The sequence below is a fragment of the Ictidomys tridecemlineatus genome, chromosome 10 (genome assembly GCF_052094955.1).
Source record: "Ictidomys tridecemlineatus isolate mIctTri1 chromosome 10, mIctTri1.hap1, whole genome shotgun sequence".
Classification (NCBI taxonomy): Eukaryota; Metazoa; Chordata; class Mammalia; order Rodentia; family Sciuridae; genus Ictidomys; species Ictidomys tridecemlineatus.
In genome coordinates, this window is record NC_135486.1 from 142521443 (window position 1) to 142543292 (window position 21850).

A 21850-nucleotide genomic window follows, 5' to 3' on the forward strand; every position below is an offset into this window, starting at 1 on the left:
CTGGCTGTCACCATCCACCCCACCCTCAACCGAGAGGGGCTCTGCCCTTCATCACAGGAGGTGTGGCCGGCAGGGCTCCATTAGGAGCAGCATCAGGCAGAGACACGCCCCGTGGTTCCCACCAGCCGCCAGGAGCAGCCTCAGGCTGACACCACCTTGAGAAGCTGAATCCTGTAGAAATCAGAGCCCAGGGACACCCACTCCACACTGGTGGGCAGGGCCAGGCAGGATCAGCCTGCCCGGCAGGGATGCCATCATGGTCTGCACCGACCCCATTCGAGGGCACCAGCTGGCGCTGTGCTCCCCACCAGGGCAGCCCTTGGCCGCGGGTGACTGGAGTCAGAATTGGAATCCTGCTTCCTCAGCCAACTACACCAGACTGCCACATGTGGCCGGGGGCTACTGCCCTGAACAGAGGGGACATTCCGCCACAGCAGCAGGTTCTGCTGGACAGTGCTGGGTTAAGGAGATAAAGGGCCAGACTGGCAGGCCCTGCCACATAATGGCCCCACAAAACCCTGGGGAGGGGCTGGGGATGTGGCTTAAGCCGTAATGTGCTCGCCTGGCATGCGCGGGGCGCTGGGCTCGATCCTCAGCACCACATAAAAATAAAGATGTTGTGTCCACTGAAAACTAAAAAATAAATATTAAAAAATTCTCTTTAAAAAAAAATCCTAGAGACATAGTCCTAACTCAACGGTATTTGAAATGTGCTTACAGATGCTATCCCCAGGAGCAAGGCCTGGCTCCCTGATCATTTGGACTCCCGCCCTGTCCCCAGGGGACCTACTTGCTAGTTGGACTGTGGTGGCAATCTCACTTCAAACTTTCTCCACTGGAGAAAAGTAGTTTTTATACCAGGGATCTATCTAGTCCAGGGTCTCGCTAAACTGCTAAGGCCAGCCTCAAACTTGCAATCCTCCTGCCTCAGCCTCCAGGCATACTTCAAGCATGAAGATGGGTCCCCGCCTTGGAAATGACTTCACCCACTCTTCAAACAGCACAGTGCCCATGCTTGCTTTCCGCCAGGGCAGCAGAGCTGAGCAGTGGCAATAGATGTCACATGGCCCCCAAGTGGCAGTATTTACTATCTGGTCTTTCATGGTTAATTTGTCAACACTGGCTCTAATGTCAAACCCAAACCACATTATTTAAAAAAAAAAAAATCCCTGCACACCTCACTTTAGTAACTCATGGAGCCTTAAGAAGCTGTCACCTCTTACACCCAGACACCAAAGAACATGAGCCCGAGAAGCTGCCAACAGGCGATTCTGAGGCCCTGGACAACGAGGCAGGCCCCCACTGTGGCAGCTGGTCGCTGGACTCGCTTTCCCCTTCAGCCACAGACCCACACTGGGGTCTGCCTCTGCAGGTCCCCACCGCACCGAGGACGCTGCCCCACCGAGCTCCAAAGCCTCATCTCCTCCTGCCAGACTCCTCTGGTCCTTTTGTCATGACACATTTATTGAACGGCAGTACGTGTGAGCAGCCCTAGACCTGCGTGTCCCTCTCCTAGATGGCTGTGCTGATCCCCAAGGCAGCTGGCTCAAAACTCTTCAAGGTTGGCAATTCCTGCCAAACACCTCCATCTCCAAGGTGGACGTGAGGGACACTGCCTTAACGCTGAGGGGAAGCTCCTGCATGCGGAACTGCTGCGGAAATGACAGACCACACCTCCCTGCACTTCTTAAAAATGATCTTTAGTTATAGACGGACACAGTACCTTCATTTTTACGTGGTGCTAAGGTATTTGAAATGGCAGGCGAGTGCTCTACCGCTGGGCCCAGCCCAGCAGGCTGCTTCTGCAGGCAGGCCCCGTGGACAGGGCCCATGTGCCCAGAGCTTTCCAGGGCCATACGCCAGCTTCAACACGAGGAGGGCTGCCCTGCCACAGGGGGACAGGACCTGACAGCTTCAGAAGACTCGTGTGGGCCACCTGGAAGGCAGCTTCTTCTCTACCCTTAAATTTTAAAACTTGCACTTCTGCCTCCCCAAAACCAGTCTAACAGACGCAAGCTCCCGATACCAGAACCGGTAAACCGCAAGCCTAAGAGCAGTGCTTGGTGTGTGCAGGTGTGCGCACGCGCACACACACACACACACACAGTACCTCTGTGGGTTGGTTTCAGTTAGACTCCCAGCCGACACCCGAAGGCAAAACCTGGGGGTCTTAGGACAAGGACAGGCCTGCTCGAGAGGAAGCCAGGCCTGGATGGCGAGGCAGCCTGAGCAGGAGGGCAGCGCTCACAGCAGAAACCGAAGAGACCCTCCGAGGCAACTGCCAAAAGACCAGGCACTGATGCCACGGACGCAGGGTGGAGGCCAGAGGCCAGCCCTGCCAGCCCCGCACCCGGCGACGCCATTTCATTCAGTCTTTTATTTCTTACACTTAACTGTGACCAGTCAGAGGCAAGTCTCCCCTCCCCACCCCAGCCCCTGGAATCAGGAGGAAACGCAGCTCCATGAAACGTGTGCATGGCGAAAGGGCGTCCCAGGCAGCAGCGGGAGGGCAGCAACCTTCCTCCACCCACTTCCACGTCACTCACTGAATTTTTATAGAAAATTTTATTCAACATACAACATTTTCCAGCAAAAAGGCAATATACAGGAAGAGTTGGTGAACACTGCTGCTACAGAAACAAAGGTACTGGAAAAGGAGGAAAAGTAAGTGTGATCTGCCGATTCTATTTACTGCACTCGAAACTAGACACGCAGCTGGCATTAGCTCCAAATGAAAAGGAAACGAGGCGGGGGCCGAAATGAACCACACAGTGAGTATGACACCAGGGACATCCACTTGTAGACTCACCCAACAAAAAGTGACCTCTCCCCGTGGCAAATTGTACATGTCCATTCATTAAATATACAATTTCATTTTTCCTTTGTTATTTTACCCTTTGTACAAAGTCAGCAGCTTCCTAACCACCAGCGAGCGCGCCCTCTTGCTAAAGGCTCTCCTGTCGCTCTGGCCGCCCGTTTCCTCGGATTCTACTTGTGATCCTTTCACCTGCTCGTCCTGAGGAGCTGCGAGCTCACTAAGCTTGCTGAGGCAGCAGAGTGAACCTTCATTGTATTTAACGTGTCCAATTTAATATAAAGACCCAAAAACATCTGTCAGGATTGTATTCAGTGCACCCACCTGGCAAGTGGGCTGCAGAGCAGTGGCTGGCGGAGGTGAGATGAGCTTATTTAGAAGACCCCAGGCATCCGGAGGGGAGGAACCCGAGGAAGGGCCGACAATGCACACATGAAGGAAAGAGCGCTATTTATTAGGTTGTGAGTTTCTCTGTTTTGCCTTTACAGATGCACAAAAGGTCACTAAAAGTATAACTGAAGGAGTTAAGTCAGACGAGCCTGCACAGACTGCCTGGCTGCAGGCTGTGGACAGGCCCCAGGCGGGCAGCCAGGCAGCCTGTGCCACCCAAACACAGCCTAGAGACCTTTTGCCAGTGACACGCGTCCTAGGAACCTCTTCTCCCCATCACGCTGACAGTTCCTTGCATTCTGGTTACCATAAAATAACTCTCATTGGCATCCAAGCTTTATAAAAACACCTTCATTTTGCTCAAAAAGGGCAGTCAATAGATACAGAGAAGCCAAACTGAACAGCCTCAACAAAATAAAATTAACATCAGCAGCAAATCCTCTTGCTGGAGACTTCGGCTAGAGTACACGTGTACCAAAGTTCTACGGCTGTTAAAAAGGGGCACACACCCACGCGCTGTCCCGCCTTGAACACACTGGTAAGGAAGTCAGTTATGGATTTTAATGGCCTTTTCAAGGTAAGTGTAGCGACTCCTCTTTGGGGCTTTGTTGAAGTGGTCGAGCCCTAGCCAAGGCCGAGGGTGAGACATGTTACCTGGTGGGGAGAGAGAACACGTGAGACCCTAGAGCCCCTGGCGGGCCATCGTGGACCTCCTACCCACACGAGCCATCACCCCCACAGCTGCATGTGGGCGTCTCAGCGAAGCCGGGCCCTTGAGCTGTGCTTGCCTGCCTGGAGCAGGGGCGCTCCACTTAGGGGCCGTGAGGGCTTCGCTTCCACAAGGCAGCCCTGGGAACTGCGGGTCAGGGCAACCAGCACCTGTCCCTCAGTCCTCAGGCAGCACTCAGCCCACGGGAAGGGCTGTGATCCTTGAGAGTCCAGGGGCCACCGGTTGTCACGCCCTGTTTACCAAGGGGCCCCGACGTGGAGAGCGAAGAGCCGGCTGTCCACCTCCCCATCCGTGCCCACTGCCTCTCAGGAGCGCTCCCCTTGATGAATCCCTCCAGGGAGAGGGCTCTTACCAGGCTGTGGCTCAAAGTCTTTCAAATTCACTTCATACTCATCTTCGTTAATGTACTGGTGTCGGCCCATCATTACAATTGCAAATTTAAACTAGAAGACAAAAATCAAGACTCCTCCATTATTTCTGCACACTGCAAAGTTCCTATCTCTGGCATTACTGATTAAGCAGCGCCACTGGTCGCGGCTGGAGTGGGCGGCCCCTGCGTTCTCGCCAGGGCCCCGGAGCGCACCTTTTCAAACTCCTTTTCCTGGACGTCCAGCAGGCTCTGGATCCGCTTCATGACTTCTCGGAAGCGCTCGCCCTGGGAAGGCAAAGGACCGAGTGCTTCATGCTCACTCCCACCGTCTCGGTGCCGCGGCTGCGCTCACTGAGGCAGGAGCGCAGGTGAACGACACCTGTTCAGAAGCTTCCAGTTCTGACCTTCCCTCAAACTCTTACCTGGTGTATCCTCAGCAAAAACGGAATTCCAAATGTCCCAAACACCTCTTTGTGGAAATGGGCCACTGTGATCAGCATCTCGTTTTCCTTATCTATGTCTACCTGGTCCAAAGGTATCTCCTGGGGACACATTCCAAACACAAAGAGTGTCCTAAGTGCACTCGCTGCCGGCACGTGTTGCACTTAAATTCTAATGTGGCACTCCACCGAGCAGGCTAGAGTGCACTCCAGAGGGCCCCAAGGCCAGTGCATCAGAGGTTTGGCACTCCCGGGAGGTGACAGGACCTTTCAATGTAGGGCCCACGTGGGAGGGCTTGTGTGTGCCTGTGGAGGGGACTGCAGAACCCTGGTCTCTTCTTTTCATTCCTCCACCTTGAGCTCCCTGACAGACCCCAAAGCAACAGGGACCAGTTCATGAGGGGCGGAAGACTGTGAGCCACAATACACTTTTAGGATGAGCATTCCGGGTATTTTGTTATAATGATGGAAAACTAAGCAGCGGAACCACATTTTTGCCAAAATACTATGATAAACCTTGCAGAATGAGAGTGCCGATTATTGTAGTTACCACAGGAAAACATTCAGCTTTCAATTCATGGCATCCCAACACTTTCTGCCTACATGCACTTGGGGTCCATATTAAACTTGGATTCTAAGCATAAATTCTGTAGGCTTCCACCCAGAGTTCACGCACAGAGGGAGGCAGCATGGTGGACCCAAGGGAGAACACAAGGGCCAGTGTTTAATAGGGACAGCGGTTCTGCTGGGGAAGATGGAAAAGTTCTGGAGCCAGACGGTGATGAAGGCTTCATGACAAAGTAAATATACTCGACTACACACTTAAAAATGATGGAAATGGCGAACTCTGTTGTATTTTCTCATAATGAATCACTTTTGTAGTCTGGAAGAACTAAATTATCTCAGAAAGCACTTCAACTATTGGTACATGAACCAAACTAAGGTCCTCTGTATGACTCACAGTGAGTGTCACATGGGCAGTAGACACCCGCCCTGCCACACACTGTCCCAGGATCCAAATGCACTCTGCTGCCAAAAGGGGACAGTTACCTCTATTCGAAATGTTCGACTCGTTGCAGGAGATAAACATTCTAATAATTCATCTTCTTGATGCACACCAATAATTTTGTAGCTTACAATTTCTAGCAGCCTAAATGAAGGGAAAAAATGGGGCAAATAAATATATATGCACACATATGTATTCATGTCTTCAAACAAACAAAACAAAAAAAACCAACAAATCTGGCTGCTACCACAAACTGAATCCATGAAGCTACTGGAACACGCCTATCTTCTTCCTCTAGATTTACGTACTTATGTATAAAACAAAGGAACCGTACACATCAGAAGCAGGGCCTGATAAGGGTTGAGGAGGTGGTCCCGAGTCCAGTCAATAAGCCTCTGGAGCTAGCCCATGGCCACACTTGGGCCCAGAGTCAGGCTCATCAAGCCAACCTTCCCCACCAGGAGGTCTGGGCGGGGAGGACCAGATACTTTCTCACTCCCTCTTCAGAGAGAAATAGTCTCTTCATTTGTTTAAAGGTCAGCTGTCCTTCAAGCTGACCAGAGGCAAAGTGGTAGGAGCAGGGCCCAACTCTCAGAAAACACTGATCGCCAAACTCAGCATCAGCCGACAATTCTAACACAAATATGAGGTTGAGTCTCAAATACAATCAGGAGTCACCTTTTCCAGGGTCAGTTGATCATTCAACTCAAACCAGACCTTTCCTGTGGTGGCTTTTCCACCTGAGCTCAACTTTAATTACAGTCATTAACATCAGAAAACAAAGAGCGGGGGAAATGGTTTAATAAAATTATTCCAAACCTCCACCCAGCACCAGCTTCAGGAGGACGTGGCAGTGGGTTTTAAGGGGTTCAACGTGCACTGTTTGGGCTGGGAGCAGCCCTGCCCAGCTCCAACCTGGGGAAACACTCACCTAAGCCTCCCTGATGCTTTCTCACCCAGCTCCACGGCCTTCTTACATTCTTCTAACAGGTCCCGGACACAGCCATGCTTGTCTGGATATAGTGTTATTTCCTACGCGACCACAAGATGACACAGTCGCATTAGAGAAAACAGACTTTTGCTGCAGCACATAAGAAGAGGAACCCTGGCCGACTGGCTCAAGCACCCCGTGGGCCACCACCGTTCCCCTTAAACCCAGGGCCCCTGCTTGTGAAACCACGCACGGTGGGACCATCTGCCCATACTTGGACCAAGCCAGTACTGACAGGAGGTCAGGAAATGCCACCTTGATGCAGAAAGCTTGCCATTTCCAGCACCACAGGAAGTGGCCCCGAGAAGGGCCCCGGGAGAGTGGGACACGGTTCAGAGGGAAAAGCCAGGCCCACACCGTGGCTCTGGCCACATCAGTTCTCCAAGGGCCGGCAATGGGGTCTCCCTCCCCAGCCCTGGGGGAGCTGAAGAGAAGAGCCGGCAGAGACAAAGTGTCCAGAAAAGGCCCCGAGTGCGGCAGGCTCAGGGCTGAGAGACCTTCGTGGGCAGCGTGCAGGCTGCCCGAGTGGGGAGGACCGCGATGCAACGAGGGCCTCTCACACAGGCTAGCACTGACAACAGGCAAGTGCCAATAAAGCCAAAACTCACCTCTTCCCTAAACTGGCTGTTTAACCATATACACTTAAAACTTCGTCTGTTCTCAAAGTCTGTGATTTTCATCTTAAGCTATGAAGAAAGAGACATGCAGTTTAGATAGGCCTCCACAAAAGCCCACACCTTCCCCTCATCACCCAGAGGGACATTGATTTGGACTCATACCTGCTGGTAGTAAAGTTTCTTAGGTTGTCTAGGCTTGAAGAATTGTAGAAGATCTCTTAAAGTACCTTCATAATTATGTCTAAGAGGATTACCTGGGCCATCCCTATAACTACACAAGAAAACAGCACATCAATAAATGAAGTGTTTATTGGCCTAAAACACAAATCCTGAGTGAACACAGAAGCAAGCCCCTGGCCCCACCCCTAGACATGAGGTCTGGGCCTGGCTCAAGGTTCAACTCAACACTCCCGTTTCCTAGACCTAAGTCCCTCTAGCTGTCACACTCAAATGTTGTCCACAAAGGTGACAGCAATCAAAGCCTGACCACATGACCCTGACGCAGCTGGACCAGTAGTGTACATGAAACACTCTGGCTTTCAATGAAGCCGTCAACTGCTTTGACATCTCCAAGTAACGTGGGTGTCACATGAGTTGTGACAAGTGCAGACCTCAAGGGAGGTGAGAAATGGCATTTCAGGCACAGTGGCCAACTACCAGCATGTCAGCTCCAAGATGCTTCGATGAGCTTTGGAAAGCACTTAGTAAAGAGAAATCCCCGAGTCGACGGGCATGGCTTACCCTTGAGACTTGAAAAACTGAAGCAGCATGGGGTCCGTGTTGAGCCTCTGTGCGACCGTCTTTGCAACCTGGAGACGGAGAGAGGCAGGCTTGTGTCTGGGGCACAGCTCCTGGGCCTCGTATCTTATGGGGTTAACTAAAGCAATGTGTTGTGAGCAGGCAAGGGGTCATCTCTGTGGTGCCCACACTCCATGGCACAGGATGTGACAATTCGAGGCACACACACGATGGCCTGGGTGGAATCAGCACAAGGGGCCTCTCCATCTCAGGCGCTGGTCATGTCTCTGTCACTGGATTCTGCGACTCCCATCTCATGGTTCTTATTTTTTTGGGGGGATGGGTATCAGGGATGGAACTCAGCCCCCGCCCCCCACCTTTTTAAGAGACAGGGTTTTCTCACTGAGTTGCTTGGTGCCTCGCTTTTGCTGAGGCTGGCCTTGAACTTGAGATACTCCTGCCTCAGCCTCCAAAGCAACTGAGATTACAAAGTGTGCACCACCATGCCTGGCTCAAAGTTCTTACTTTTAATGGTAATGCTTATGTTTATTTTCTCACGATTAAACACCTGCCATGTTATATTAAGGCAAAGGGGCTACTGCAACTTCTCTCTCAAAACAAAATTATGCCAGAGTGCTAAGAGCCACAGCCAAGTAATATGATGCATGGCATTTTTGGTTGAAAGGTGGCACCAGCTAGCTGCAAGCTAGCAGCTATTGAGATGTTAAGATTTGCATTCATATGGATATTGGACTCCTGTTGTTCACCTCAGCCTGCTATGGGACTCCTGGAGAGTTCCCACTGGTTGGGGAAGTGCAGTAGGAGGGAATTCCAGGGGAGGAACTTGGGGGGGAGGGGTTCCGGGAGAATGCACAAGTGTGGATCGGCATACGGGGCATTGGCGGCAGTTTCAAAAATAAAGTTTGTTCCTGCTTGAGTGGCTCATGATTTTGTGCCCAGCCAGACTGCAGCACCAGAGAAGCTTTCCTGGGATAGATACGCAGACACAGTGGAGGACAGGGAAGCACAGGCCCAGCTCCCAAGAGCATCGGCCTAGGTCTAACATCACCCTTCCCAAACCACAGCCAGACAGCTTCCTCAACAGACTTCTGAAAAATAAACAGGTCTTTCTGATACCTGAAAATAGTTCATTCTGTTGGACAAGGTGACCACGAAGCCAGGGTCGTTGGGGATAGTCTTGTCACAGAAGATGACGTCGACACGGTGGTAGAGGTCTCTGAAGTATTCTTTTGCAGTGGGCAATTCACTGTTATCATTTTCAGGGTCATCCCTGGGGAAAAGAAATGCTCAGAATGAATGGAGGCCCATGCAGTGCCCCTGTTGAGGGACCTCATCTGCTGGGCAGCAGCGATGCCCACAGACCCTCTCTGTGCAGGGTGCTAGGAGTGCACCTAACTATGTCACCAGTGCCACAGAAAAGCTGGCAGCCCCAGCAGGGTGCGGCTCAGGTTGCTCTGCACTCTTTAGGTTCACAGAAGAACCACATGCACAGCACTGCTGGAGAGCAGAGCCCCAGGACTCGGAGGGGAGGCTTCTGTCTGATGGGAAGCTGTTCCTGACTTCAAGTACTGCAAACCAGACTGAGTCTGCTGTAGATGGGTCTGAATGAGTTACCTGAGCAGATACGGCCAAGGAATTCTGACTTCCAGTGCTGAGGGAAGAACAAGTCTTCCCACCTGCTAACAGCTATCGACATTTTTAGGAAACAAAAGAGCTTTAAATGATGGCAATGTTCACTGCCCCTAACTCCAAAACCCAGAGGTGGCTAGCTACTGCCAACACTCAGATACTTGCAAGGACTCATGGCTCAGGTCCAAGTGCAAATGTACCCTGGTTCTGGGACAAACCAGATGCTGGTGCAAAGGGATGGAACCATCAGGTGGTACGTACTTCTGAAACACTATGATATCACCATCCATGAGTTCATCAAGGGCTTTATCAAGAGACACGTCATAGTCCTGAATTCTCTCTGTTAAATTCGGTTTAACTTCCTATAGTAAAAGATATAAAAGTTCATTACAAAATTTGTCTGCACATAATTTAAGTATTTTCTCTATACCCAATTCTGTTCACCATTAAAAAAAAAAAAAAAAAAAAAAAAACAAAACAAAAAAAACATGGATTCTCCTCATGTTGCCCAGGCTGGCCACAAACTCTTGGGTTTAGGTCATCCTCCTGCCTGTCTCCCAAGGAGCCAGAATGACTGTAGGCATGCACCACCACACCCAGCGCACCCACACCAAGTTGAAATGTCAATGGAAGCTGGGCGTGGGTGGTGCCTGCCTGTAATCCCAGAAACTCTGGAATCATCCTGCCTCAGCCTCCCATTTTGAGACCAACCTAAGCAATCCAGCAAGACCCTGTTTTAAAATAAAACATAAAAAAATGGGGATGTGGCTCAGTGACTCGGGGATCCTTGGAGTCAATTCCCAGAACAACAACAAAAAAATGTTAATGGGAAAAACAAACCTACAGGTACCTAATAATCACTGATCCTATAAGTTAAAATTCACAAATCTAAAAATGTGTAATTTCTGAACTCAAACTACCAGAAGCCTGGATTTAAAGGACCTTAAACAAAACACCCACCCTCCCACCTCCAATGACGACTGTTACAATGACTATGAAAAACAAGTCATCCAAACCTCATAGAGGATAAGGCTAGTATCTTGGACAAATCCTGCTCTGTCACACATAACTGGAAGCAAGTCACCTAGGATAGAAGAAAAGCTTTAATTCACAGTTGAGACACATTGAGCAAATCCATGCAGAGGGCAGGTGCAGCAGGACTTACGTATTTTACAGGATATGGGTGTGTAGATATGCCCACAGTAATTCAAGCTCCGTGTTTTAGGATCATACATCTTCAAAAATAACATTACGTCATCTATAAGTTGATGAACGGGTTTGTTAGAATCTTAACACTCATTACAATGTTAACAACAAAAAAGCAAAACAGCTGAGCTTAGGAGGTCAATGACTGAAATGATAGCTTAATGTCCCCCTAAAAGTGTCAAGAGGCTGCTGATCCTATGACAGCAGAGGTAGGCTCCAGATTTCACGCCCTGTACTACAACTACCCCAGGCAGTAAAGATAGTTCTAAGGATGATAAACTTGAAATCCCAAGTTGGACAGATGGGGATGCAGCTCAGAGGCAGACCACGTGCCTCACACGTGACAGGCCCCAAGTTCATTCCCAGGAACAACAAAAACAAAAAAGAAAATCCTGGCACTAACTTGCTGGGAGTATATGTTAGCTGGGTCTCTGCCAGAAGTGGATCCTCACAGCAATAAAGACCTGGAACTTTACTGTGAGGGTCAGGGTGCTCTTAGAGCTGAACGGAACACACCCACCTGTCTAGGTGCACACTCTGTGGTTGTTTCTACATGACAACAGGCAAGGTGGCCCAGAGAATGAAATGTTTACTACCTGGCCCTGAAAGACACCTGTGACCCCTGCCCAATGTGATCAGAGATGCGCACGACTCAGGGGCCCGGAGCAGGCACGGGGCAGGCCACCTCAGCACAGCTGCCCAAAGCCTTGAACACGGACTCGGTGAGTAGCTGTGGCACTGAGCAGCAGGTCTCTCTGCCAGGGGAGGCTCGGCCCTCTGTGTTCAGCACGCTCCAGGACCCCAACTCTCCCGGGCTATGTGCAGCCGGGCACTGCATGGGCACTTACGATCTTTATCAAACTTGGGCAAGGTTGCTCCACTGGCAGCCAACTCAGGATCCACTGTTTCCAGGAATATTGTCCAAGGGTTTTCGTTATCACTCAGTTCAATCATCTATTTCCAAAAGAGATGCTGGTTTTAGAAGATGTTAATGGCTTAGGTGACAGAGTGAAAACTACGCGGTGCGCACCGCCTGCAGAGGGGATGCCTCCTGCAGTGCCACAGACACCCAGCACCAACGATATTTACTGTTTTGTTGCCGTCTGCTTCATTATCTAACATTGCTGGTCGCTTTGTTCCATTACTCCTTGCTTGCATGGGCCACAATCGAATTTGATCTTGTGGAAATCCCTAGGGGAGAAAAATAAAAATAGATCAGAACAACCACCATCACACACTTTTCAATTCTATACTAATTTAACGCTTCTGTGTTGGGGGGAGGGGCGCTAATTATAACCCTTCCCCCGTCTGAGCTGGTCAGCTACACCTCCTTCCTCGGGCTCTCTAGCACTCCAGGGCAGAGGGCCCGTGGTTCCAAAATGCTGCTGCAGCTGGGGAGGAACGCCCACCCGCACTGCTCCTCGGCCAGTCCACTGCAAGACCCATTCAGGGTAGAAACAGGCTCTGAAATGCTGTGGATTCCCTGCACTGGAGTCGAGAGCTCAGCATCTCCTTCCCTGGCTCCAACAGAAGCAGAGCCCAGGATGCTCCCCACTTCCACAGGCAGCCAATCTGTGCTAAGGGGTGGAGAAGGAGCCTGGGCAGAGCAGGAAGTGCCAATGGGCGAGGGAAGGGGGTCACGCACCATGGTTTGGGAGAGGCTCTGAACAAACTCTGCCAGGGAGGAGTTCTTCAGAACCTTGAACACAGTGTACTTCACTTTTTCTTCATCGTACATGTCGTTTCCTTGGTGGCCACAGAACTGGTCCTCTGCAACTATCTGAAAACACACACACAGAACAGAGTTCACAGCTGACAGATAGCAGAGGAGTCCGGCGAGGCACATTCACACCACACAGGCTGAAGGCTAGGCTCATCCTCTGAAGGGACTTCTTCAGGAGACCAGAGGAGCACAACAGAACAGCAGAGCCTCTAGTTAATGGGTTGCTGTGGTGCTCTCCCTACAGCCCTTCCTCCTCCCCAGGAGGTCCTGTCTGACACACACACACTGCACTGCTGTATGTGGCCTCCATCCGGCTCACACCTAAGCCCTTACTCCTACACTGGGTGGACATCCAATCCCTCAGTGCTGACCAGCACCTGTGTCCAAGTCCCCCAAGTCCAGTGGTCTGTGGCAGGGCTCAGGGGGCAGAGGCTGACCTGCACTTGCATGTAGAGATGGGCCTCCTGCCGCTCCTTCCGCTTCTGAGCCTCGATCCTTTTCTCTTCCTGTAATCGTTCCACCAACTGCTGAGGAATGTCATGGTCTGTGACAGCTTGTAAAACTTCACCTACAGGACAAATGCATCCTCTTTCACCTTGGTGCCACGGCCACTAGTAAAATGACCTATTAAAGTGATATTACTGCTGGGCATGGTGGTTCACAACCGTAATACCAGCAACTCAGGAGTCTGAGGCAAGAGGGTTGCAAGTTCAATACCAGCCTCATCAACTTAGGCCCTAAGCAACTTTGCAAGATCCTGTCTTAAAATAAAAAGGGGCCTGGGGATGTGGCTCAGAGGTTAAGCACCCTTGGCTTCAATCCCTGGCATCAACATAAATAAATTTTTAAAAAGTAAAACTGTTTGGCACCATAGTCCACTTTACAATCTGCAAGCCCTGTCCACTTGCTTTTGGATGGTCTGAGGAAGGCAGAGTAAGTAGAAACAGGTTTGGATGGGCAACACAGCTTGGTCCATGTTGTTAACTTTTAATTGCATTCCGTTGGTGTAAAATACCAAGGCAGTAGGGGTACCCATGGCACAACTGTGTGGGTTCATCGTGGCTAAGAGCAGGACAAAGTCCAGCTGCACTCACTCAGCTTCGACTCCCTGATGTAGACCAGCATGTACGCGTTCGTGCAGTGTCGGACAGAGAGGTCATCATCGTGACCTCCGTAGTTGTGCTCGATGGCTTCCTCTTTAGTACACCTCGATACCACGTCGTCATCAAATTTACACCACTGGAAAGAAAGCAGCAAGACATCAGCAGAGACAAGGCGCCAGGACCGGCCCTCGCACGAGGCTCCGCTGGGTCAGAGCAGGCGTGGCCTCCCCAAGGCTGCCACACAGAGCAGCAGAGCTGCCATCTGCCTCTTTAATACTCCGTGGGAAGTGCTGCCATTTCACCAGCTCCACTTCCTACTCGGGTTCAATGACAGGTGCTAACAAATCTGGAGAATTAAACATACCTAATTCAGCTAGTTGACACTTGGTGCTATGATTGTACAGTTCAATGGGATATTTTATATCATCCCATGACACACTGCAACAAACTGATGACTTAAAAACAAGAAAAAAGCCAGGTGTGAGGGTGCACACCTGTTATCCCAGAGGCTACAGGGGCTGAGGCACAAGGACTGAGAATTCAAAGCCAGCCCCAGCAACTTACCAAGGCTCTGAACAACTTAGCAAGACTATCTCTAAGTAAAATACAAAAAAGGGCTGGGGGTGTGACTCAGTGGTTGAGATTCAATCCCAGGTACAAAAGAAAAGAAAAAACCCAGCACAGCTGTATATGATAGTCATCTTCCCATCTCTTGCCTCCAATAAAGCCACTTTAAAGGGACAGGAAAGGCACTCCACCCCTGATCCCTTGCTTGCTGGCCATGTGGTCTTGGAGCTCTGATTCTGAAACCCTCATTTGCCAAATGCTAACAGACCTTCTGCCCTCCTGAGTGTTATGAAGAGGATGAGATGGAGGACAAGGGGCCCCCAATACACAAGCAACCTGTGAGCAGAACTAAGTAAGTGCCTCTCAGCTGTAAAGCACTCTGTAAAGCCCAGTGTCTGTTACTAACAGAGGAGCACCATCTCCGACCTACCACTCTACCTTTAAAGTACTGGCAAATGAAGGGACAGGAACATGGCACTGCACAGCAAGAAAACTGGACATCAAAGGCAGGGCAGGGATCCTTGATGGACGCGGTCAAGGAGCAGAGCGGAAGGGAGCACAGCATAGCTGAGTTTGCAGGGTCCTATCACCTGGGCCCCACACTTACTTTGCCATCCCCTTTGGGGTTCAGATAAACCACATAATGTCCACCATGATTATCTCCACTGTGAACCAGGACAGCGTGAAGAATATAATTTGCAGGGTCTTTAGGATCATTTTTTTGCAAAAACTCATCAAGTGGTAATTGTTCCGGAAACTCAAATCTATTAAGAAAAATTTTTTAAAGAAATTAAACATTCGTTTATACATTTAAGGGAAGGCACTTTTGATACTTCTGAGATAGCTTCCACTAATTAGAAAATCTGTTCATTGTTATGTCAATATAAAGTTGTGGCTAGATTTGAGAAAAATGCCTAAAAAGCACTAGAATTTGAACTAGTTCAAATCCAAGGGCTTAACATAACATTCAGTGTTGGGATAGTCTACAGAGAACTTTCTAGGGTGTGGACAACCCTTGGGCATCAATCAGCAAGGCCAAGTTGCAGACCGCAGAGTTACTGCCACCTGAGAGACGGGCCAAGGCTGCGGCTGGGAGCGAAGATGGGAACAGACTCCTCTTGGCTGCCTTCTGCAGAAGCCCTGGCTCTTGCTGGCTTCACAGCATTAGATTCAGGTGGTCAAATCTCGTCACCAGTGGTGACAAAGTGCACAAGAGCTGCAGGGAACCCACGGGCTCCAACCCTTGGCTCTCACGCCCAGCGCCGTGGAGTGGCAGCCCTGTGCCGAGTTCCTAATGATGCCAAAAATCTGGACATTTGTGTGAAATATCATAATTTTTAAAACACTAGACACAATTCTAATAAAAGTGAGGTGAGGATGGACTAAACCCCAATGTCTACAGCCCACCAGGCAGCCCTCATCATAAGGCCACAGCAGGGCGAGCAAGTCGGGGGCAAGTCGGGGGTCTGCTCAGGGTGCCCTCAAGCCTGAAAGGTGACTGACCATCCGCCAGCCTGTACACAGGTTGGTGCTCAGACCAACCAGGGTAAGAAGATGAGCTGCCCACAGACCACAGCACCTCCACGCTCCGCCCTTGGGATTACCTGTCATTGATCTTGATGTTTTGGTCCGTCTGAGGGTCATACATGAATCTCATCAGCTGTAGATGTAACACTGGTGGCAATGTTAGGAATTTCACACCTTTTTCTGCTTCCTGAACATTGAGAAGAAACACAAACTTAGTTCATCTCTTTTTCTTTTCAGTACTGGGACACTCAACCACTGAGCCACACCTCCTGGTCCTTGATTTTCTTTATTTTCATAGAGGGTCTCTCTCACTAAGTTTCTGAGACTGGCCTTAAGCTTGTAATCCTCCTGCCTGAGCCTCCCAAGTCACCAAGATTACAGTGTGTGCCTGTACCTGGCTCACCTCTAGTATTTCTTGAAGCAGTGAAAGTTAATACAATTTCAGCACAACTGAATGTGTCTGGGGACTCTGGATGGGCAAAGGCAGGAAAGTTACAGTGTCTCTGCCATTTAAATCACACCACACCAGCATTTGTGTGGGAGATTAAGTACTAAGTTGATGCCTAGCAAAGGGGAGGGGTTAAGTTAATTACATATGCAGCCATATTTAACTGGCATTAAACACGTAGGGAAAAATCAAAGAAAAAACACTCCTTGGCAAATTAGAAAGTTGGTGCTTACAGTTGTGTCCGACTGGGCATGCAGTGGAAGCTGAGACGAGAACCAGCACAGATGAGCATGGCTGCCACCACCAGCAAACAGCCTGTGTGCCCTGGGTTCCCTCACCAGGTCCTGTCAGAGCTCAGCCTACTGCTCAGTCCCACTAACCAGTACTCCTCTCCCTGGTGCCAGCCTCTGTGCTACTGGACACTGGCATGCAGCTCCATATTCTAGGTAGGGTCTCCTCTGGAGGGACATGTGACCTCTAGGCTCTTGGCCTCCATCGGCCAGCTATCTGTCCCTCATCAAAATAAGGCCTTGAGAACCTCCACTTGGGTGCCCGATTCACAGGTGTGCTTCCGATAAAGGCCAGAGACTTGGAGGAATTGGGGGAGCTCCGCAGAACATATCTATTTGGCAACTTTCTTTAGTATGCCTGAGAATGCTGAGGAAGACATGGTACCGCTGCAAAGAAAAACCCAAATTCCCAGGAACCAGGGCCACACTACAGGACGACACTGAAGACAAAAACATCCTCTCCACCACTAGACAGGCCAAGCCTAGGACGCACTGCTCACCTAGACCCCACAGAGCGATTCTCGTGAGTGAACAGAAATGTTTCCTAGCACACTTGGATGAGAAAGCTCTAATCAAGACCTGTAAAGAGACCTGATCTAACCCATGCCCTGGTTCCTCTAACCTAGCAGAATAGTGGGCACATTGCCTACTACAGAACGGGTACACTGGCACCATGAGCCATGCATTGACAGCTTGGTCAGCACAGGCCAATCTGCAAAGCTGAAATAAGAAATTACTTGAGTCAATGAGTTCAGGTTAGGAGGCTGCAAAATCAGAACCTGGGCCATTGGGTTGCTGGATCGAGTAGACCAGCAACCACTGCCCAGGTCACCTCGTTAAACCATAGAATGGTCACTTGTTCAAGAGGCTCAGTGCTCTGCAAGATGCCCAGAGTGTCCCCTGCTAGGGAATGCACTCCTGACCCTAGAAGTTGTAGCCCTCAAAACTAACTACACTTTAAAAAAAAAAAAAAGTGTGACTAACTAAAAGGAATCAAGTAACTAAATAAACTTTATGCATGACCACGAAAAACTGAAGAAAAGCTCTAGCAATGAACACAATAGACAAGAGAAAACTTCTTCCAACCCCATGGCAATTCTCCAACCTGCAGGGCAGCTGAGCTGGGCTTGGACACTGCTGCGCTTGAGATCCCCGCGACTGCCCACCCCGACCCTGACCCCTTGAACTCTGTGTGAAATTCCTTAGCCTCTAAGCCCAACAGCGCACAGCAAGGCACAGGCAGGCTCTGCACTGGTAACTAAGCAGGGGACACAAGAAAGGCTGCAACAGGACACAAGCAGACACCCACGTTACCTGCAGGCCGTGCTCCCCGGCATCGTATTTATTGTCACCGTCTAGTTGTTCTACTGCCACATAATCCACAAATGACTCAAATACTTTAAAGAGAGAGAGAAACAGGTCAATCCATGTGATCACTGAGACTATCTGTAACAGAACCAACCCAGCGCAGATTATAAACATCAGTGCATCTAGAACATTCTGGAAACCAACTGTAGTAATGAGTACCCTCTGCTACATCTGTGCTGAGCTTGCCACACTGCCAGCTTCGCTGGCTCAAAGGACACTGAGGGACTCCTCAAGAGTGGCTCAAGTGGCAGCATTGCAGGGTCAAGGCCTATTAAAGGTACAGTTGAGGTTGCACAGGTTGGAGGGGAGGGACAAAAATTGGGCAAGAGGCAGCGCATCTCAGGGTGGTCAGTGGCATGGAGACGCAGAAACCTGGGGCTCAGCTGGACCTGCACAAGGTGGGGTCAGCCCGCTGGCCCAATACTCACCTGTTACAGGGGCTCACAGACAGAAAAGGCAACAGGACCAGGCAAGAGGACATCAAGAAAAGTGACGACAGACACGATGGGTGTCGTCACTAACACCAAGAAGTTTTGTTGAACAAATGGCAATAAGAGTGGCAGGCCAGCAGCACGCTAGGGAAGGGCTTCTGCTCCTGTCTGAGGGCCAGATGGCACCAGCAGTGCACACCTGGGGGTGACAGGAATCAGGTCCCAGGACAGCCAGCTCACTGTGGACGTCCCCCAGACTGCTGCACAGGGAACAGGAGGGAAGCTAGACAGAGGTCTGCATCCACTGGGCCCTGCGGACAGGCACGAGAACAGGAGGTGCCAAGGCGGTGGAATTCGAGGCAGAGCACTGCAGAGATGGGCTGGGAGAACCATCGGCGAATCGGGTGAGGACATTTCAGGGGCCCCCAGGAAGACAAAGATCAGGGAGGACAGGCCTCTGGACTCATGATGAAGAAGTGCTCCCACCAGCCACAGTGGGGAACCTCCTGACTGTGGGAGACTCAGCAAAAGACTCACAGATCAACCGTCAACAGCACTTGCAATGCTCCCACCTAATAAGGCTTGAAAAGAGGGCTGGAGAGAAGGAGACCATTTACAAGCGAACTCATCGTCCTCAGCATGCCCGTCACCCAGGAAACGAAGCCCGAGTTTGCAGAGGCTGCAGCCACAGTCCAGCTGAGAGCCAAAACCATCCTAGAGGAGGACAGGCAGAAACCAGGCGACCGACAACAGCAGGCGGGGACATCAGGACAGTCACAAACTGCAGCCTCTACCTTAAGGCAAGCACAGAGGCAAGCACAGGTGGTGTGAAGGAGAGACTTGGAATCTCTCTGTAAAAGGATCCAAATAAAACCTCTTAGATCTGAAAATAACAACAGGATGAGATCAACAGCAGACAGGAAGACTGGGGAGGTGGAGGACAAAGCAATGGAGCTGACCCATGGAGTGAGCTAGGCAGCAGGAGGGGTGCGGAGCACAGAACCTGTGACCAGCGGCCGAGATGCTTTCCAAATTTGATGAAAACTATAAATCCACAGATCCAAGACATTTAGTGAACACCAAGCTGCAGAACATGGAGAAACTACCCCAGAACTCAGTGTGATTCATACCCAGGCAGCTTAAAGCCCACGATAAAGGAAAACCAAAAGCACTGGGCTTTTTTGAGGGACACTTTGACAGAGGGACAAAGGGTGACGTGAGACCTCCTCAAAATGATGCACACAAGAGGACAGCAGAACTGGAAGGAGGATGGCCGCCCAGCAGCCTGTGCCAGGGAGAGGAGGGCCTCGGGACACCTGCAGGAGGGACACCCGACAGGGAGCCCCACCCGGGAAAGCCTCCGAACCTGTGATTGAAGACCCCTTCAAAAGGACAGGAGTCAAAACAGAAATGAGACCTGGGCAGCCACAGTCAAACAAGTCTCTTACCACCCCCCCAAAAGTAAGTCTCCCCCTAAATCATTAAAAAGCATTTGAAAAAGACCGTTACAGATCTTCAAGGAAATGCGAACCACATATGACCCCACAGATCCAAGAAGAAATCCCGTACCTGCTGAGAAGGCAGGCAGGGGACGTGTCTATCTTGCACCTAGCACCTCAACCGGAGAAAGAGACTCCGGAAAAGAGTTTGTGGTACAACCCTAAAATGTAACACTATAAACAATGAAAATGATCAAGCTATCACTCATTACAACATGACTATCTCATAAATATAATGTTGGACCAAAGAAACCAGAAAAGGTGACATTGTGCTACATGATTCCCTTTAAATAATCATCTAGAACATGCAAAGTTATCCTGAGCTATTAGAAGCCCAGATGTTGAGGTGCTGGAGAGGGGAGCTGGGGACTGGGCTGGTCTGGGGCAGAGTTCAGGGTGTGTGTGTGTGTGTGTGTGTGTGTGTGTGTGTGTGTGTGTGTCTGTCCACCCATTGCACTGCACACTTAAAAAAAAAAAACAAGGTGTGTAAACGAGACATTAAACCAAAATAGAAATAATCAAAAGCACATGCCTTTCTGCACATGACACTTACTGTTTTTCTTTCCTTTTATACTTAGCTGGATATCATAATAATCTTCTCTTCTGTCAGACCGATAGTCCACCTCTTTGCACTGGATATACGACTGCAGTAAGCAAAAGGGGGCCTCATTAACAGCCAAATCTGCACTGAAATTTTTAAAAACCATTCTTTAAGCTAAAGATCACATACCACCATTTTGCCTCGGAATAATTTTGGAATGGTGCCTTCCACACATGTGCCTTTCATCTTATTCTCCACATTATCAAGCAACTGAAAGAGAAGAGGTGAGTTTTTAAAATGATGTTCTCACTTCAGTAAGATACAGTAATTTAATACTCGGAAATGTCAACGGTCAAAGAAATTCTAGACTATTACGACCTTTGGCATGCAATTATCAAAAACATACAAAATCTTCCTTCTTGGTTGGATTTTTACAAAAATATCTACATGCAACAGTTGAGGTTAACCTTTTATACAGCCTTTGGAATGAATTAGTAATCTGTAGTGCCTTTAAAAGCATTTTTAATATTCATTTTACCTCTGTGGAAAAGCATGTAAATTGATCACTAAACTTAACTCGTAATGGTCCACACCAAGAGATTAATGAGTTGAGCCTGTCAACAGGATTGACTGGTTTGTCCATGGATATTTAATGAACTGGATTCAATCCAGCTAGTGCTGCAAAAAAGAAAACACACCTTGCCCAGCCAATCACCTTGAACATCCATGTTGTGTGTGTGTGTGTGTGTGTGTGTGTGTGTCTTTTATCACAACTGGAAGGAAAAGGATTTGCTAGTGCCTAATGAGGTTGGGGAGAAATGACAGTGGGTGGAGGTCTGCACCACTGAGAATGGGGTGCTCCAGGGTCTGGATGCCAGAGCAGCACCCAAGTCACCAAGCAGCAGCGGTTGAGGACCACTAACACCACCCCAGCATTCAGTCTGGCTCTCTGCTCGTGTGTGTGTACACCAGTCTACCAAGTCAAAAGCCTGCGACTGTTTACACCCTAACTTCCCCTAACACCTCACCTCCAAAGAGCTAATCAAACGGCTCTCTCCAGCATTTAAAACTAGACAGACACTTCCTTCTCTTCTAGCCTGGGTTTGGCCTAAACAAAGACGGGTGCTGTCTGAATGAGGTCTCAGGTTGTACTGGGTTGACTGTTCCTGACAGTGCTTCACAGTTAATGTAGGACTGTACAATTAGTGCTGGACACTTACCACTCGACAGAGCTCTTGAACATCGTGTTGCATGAAGCTATCTAAAGTTTCCCACCTTTCAAAGACAAAACAGACATCTATATTTGAAGTGAGCAAATTAAACAGCAACTTAGATTTTAAAACTCAACTGAATAATCAGCCATTATTCTCCAGTTAACTTTTTTATGAAGATTTTGGAGG

At 49.7% G+C, this 21850-nt stretch overlaps 1 protein-coding gene across 3 annotated transcripts in view; it reads right to left on the reverse strand.

The window, feature by feature from the left end:
- Positions 1–2546: 2546 nt before the first annotated feature.
- Positions 2547–21850, reverse strand: part of Usp7 (ubiquitin specific peptidase 7) — a 56360-nt gene continuing 37056 nt past the window's right edge. For 2 of the 3 annotated variants that reach the window (XM_078024620.1, XM_021727650.3), the window contains 24 exons: positions 21671–21725; positions 20640–20720; positions 20463–20553; positions 17926–18008; positions 15951–16060; positions 14954–15110; positions 13771–13915; positions 13114–13244; positions 12599–12733; positions 12043–12144; positions 11802–11907; positions 10913–11005; positions 10764–10831; positions 10009–10109; positions 9235–9388; positions 8101–8168; positions 7522–7630; positions 7351–7428; positions 6683–6783; positions 5796–5895; positions 4728–4847; positions 4519–4590; positions 4288–4378; positions 2547–3859 (listed from right to left, as the gene is read on the reverse strand). In XM_078024620.1, the coding sequence (XP_077880746.1) occupies positions 3753–3859; positions 4288–4378; positions 4519–4590; positions 4728–4847; positions 5796–5895; positions 6683–6783; positions 7351–7428; positions 7522–7630; positions 8101–8168; positions 9235–9388; positions 10009–10109; positions 10764–10831; positions 10913–11005; positions 11802–11907; positions 12043–12144; positions 12599–12733; positions 13114–13244; positions 13771–13915; positions 14954–15110; positions 15951–16060; positions 17926–18008; positions 20463–20553; positions 20640–20720; positions 21671–21725 (2458 nt within the window). In that variant the 3' untranslated portion in view covers positions 2547–3752. The remainder of the gene's footprint in view (positions 3860–4287; positions 4379–4518; positions 4591–4727; positions 4848–5795; positions 5896–6682; positions 6784–7350; positions 7429–7521; positions 7631–8100; positions 8169–9234; positions 9389–10008; positions 10110–10763; positions 10832–10912; positions 11006–11801; positions 11908–12042; positions 12145–12598; positions 12734–13113; positions 13245–13770; positions 13916–14953; positions 15111–15950; positions 16061–17925; positions 18009–20462; positions 20554–20639; positions 20721–21670; positions 21726–21850) is intronic. The other variant, XR_013427142.1, reaches the window with a different exon arrangement.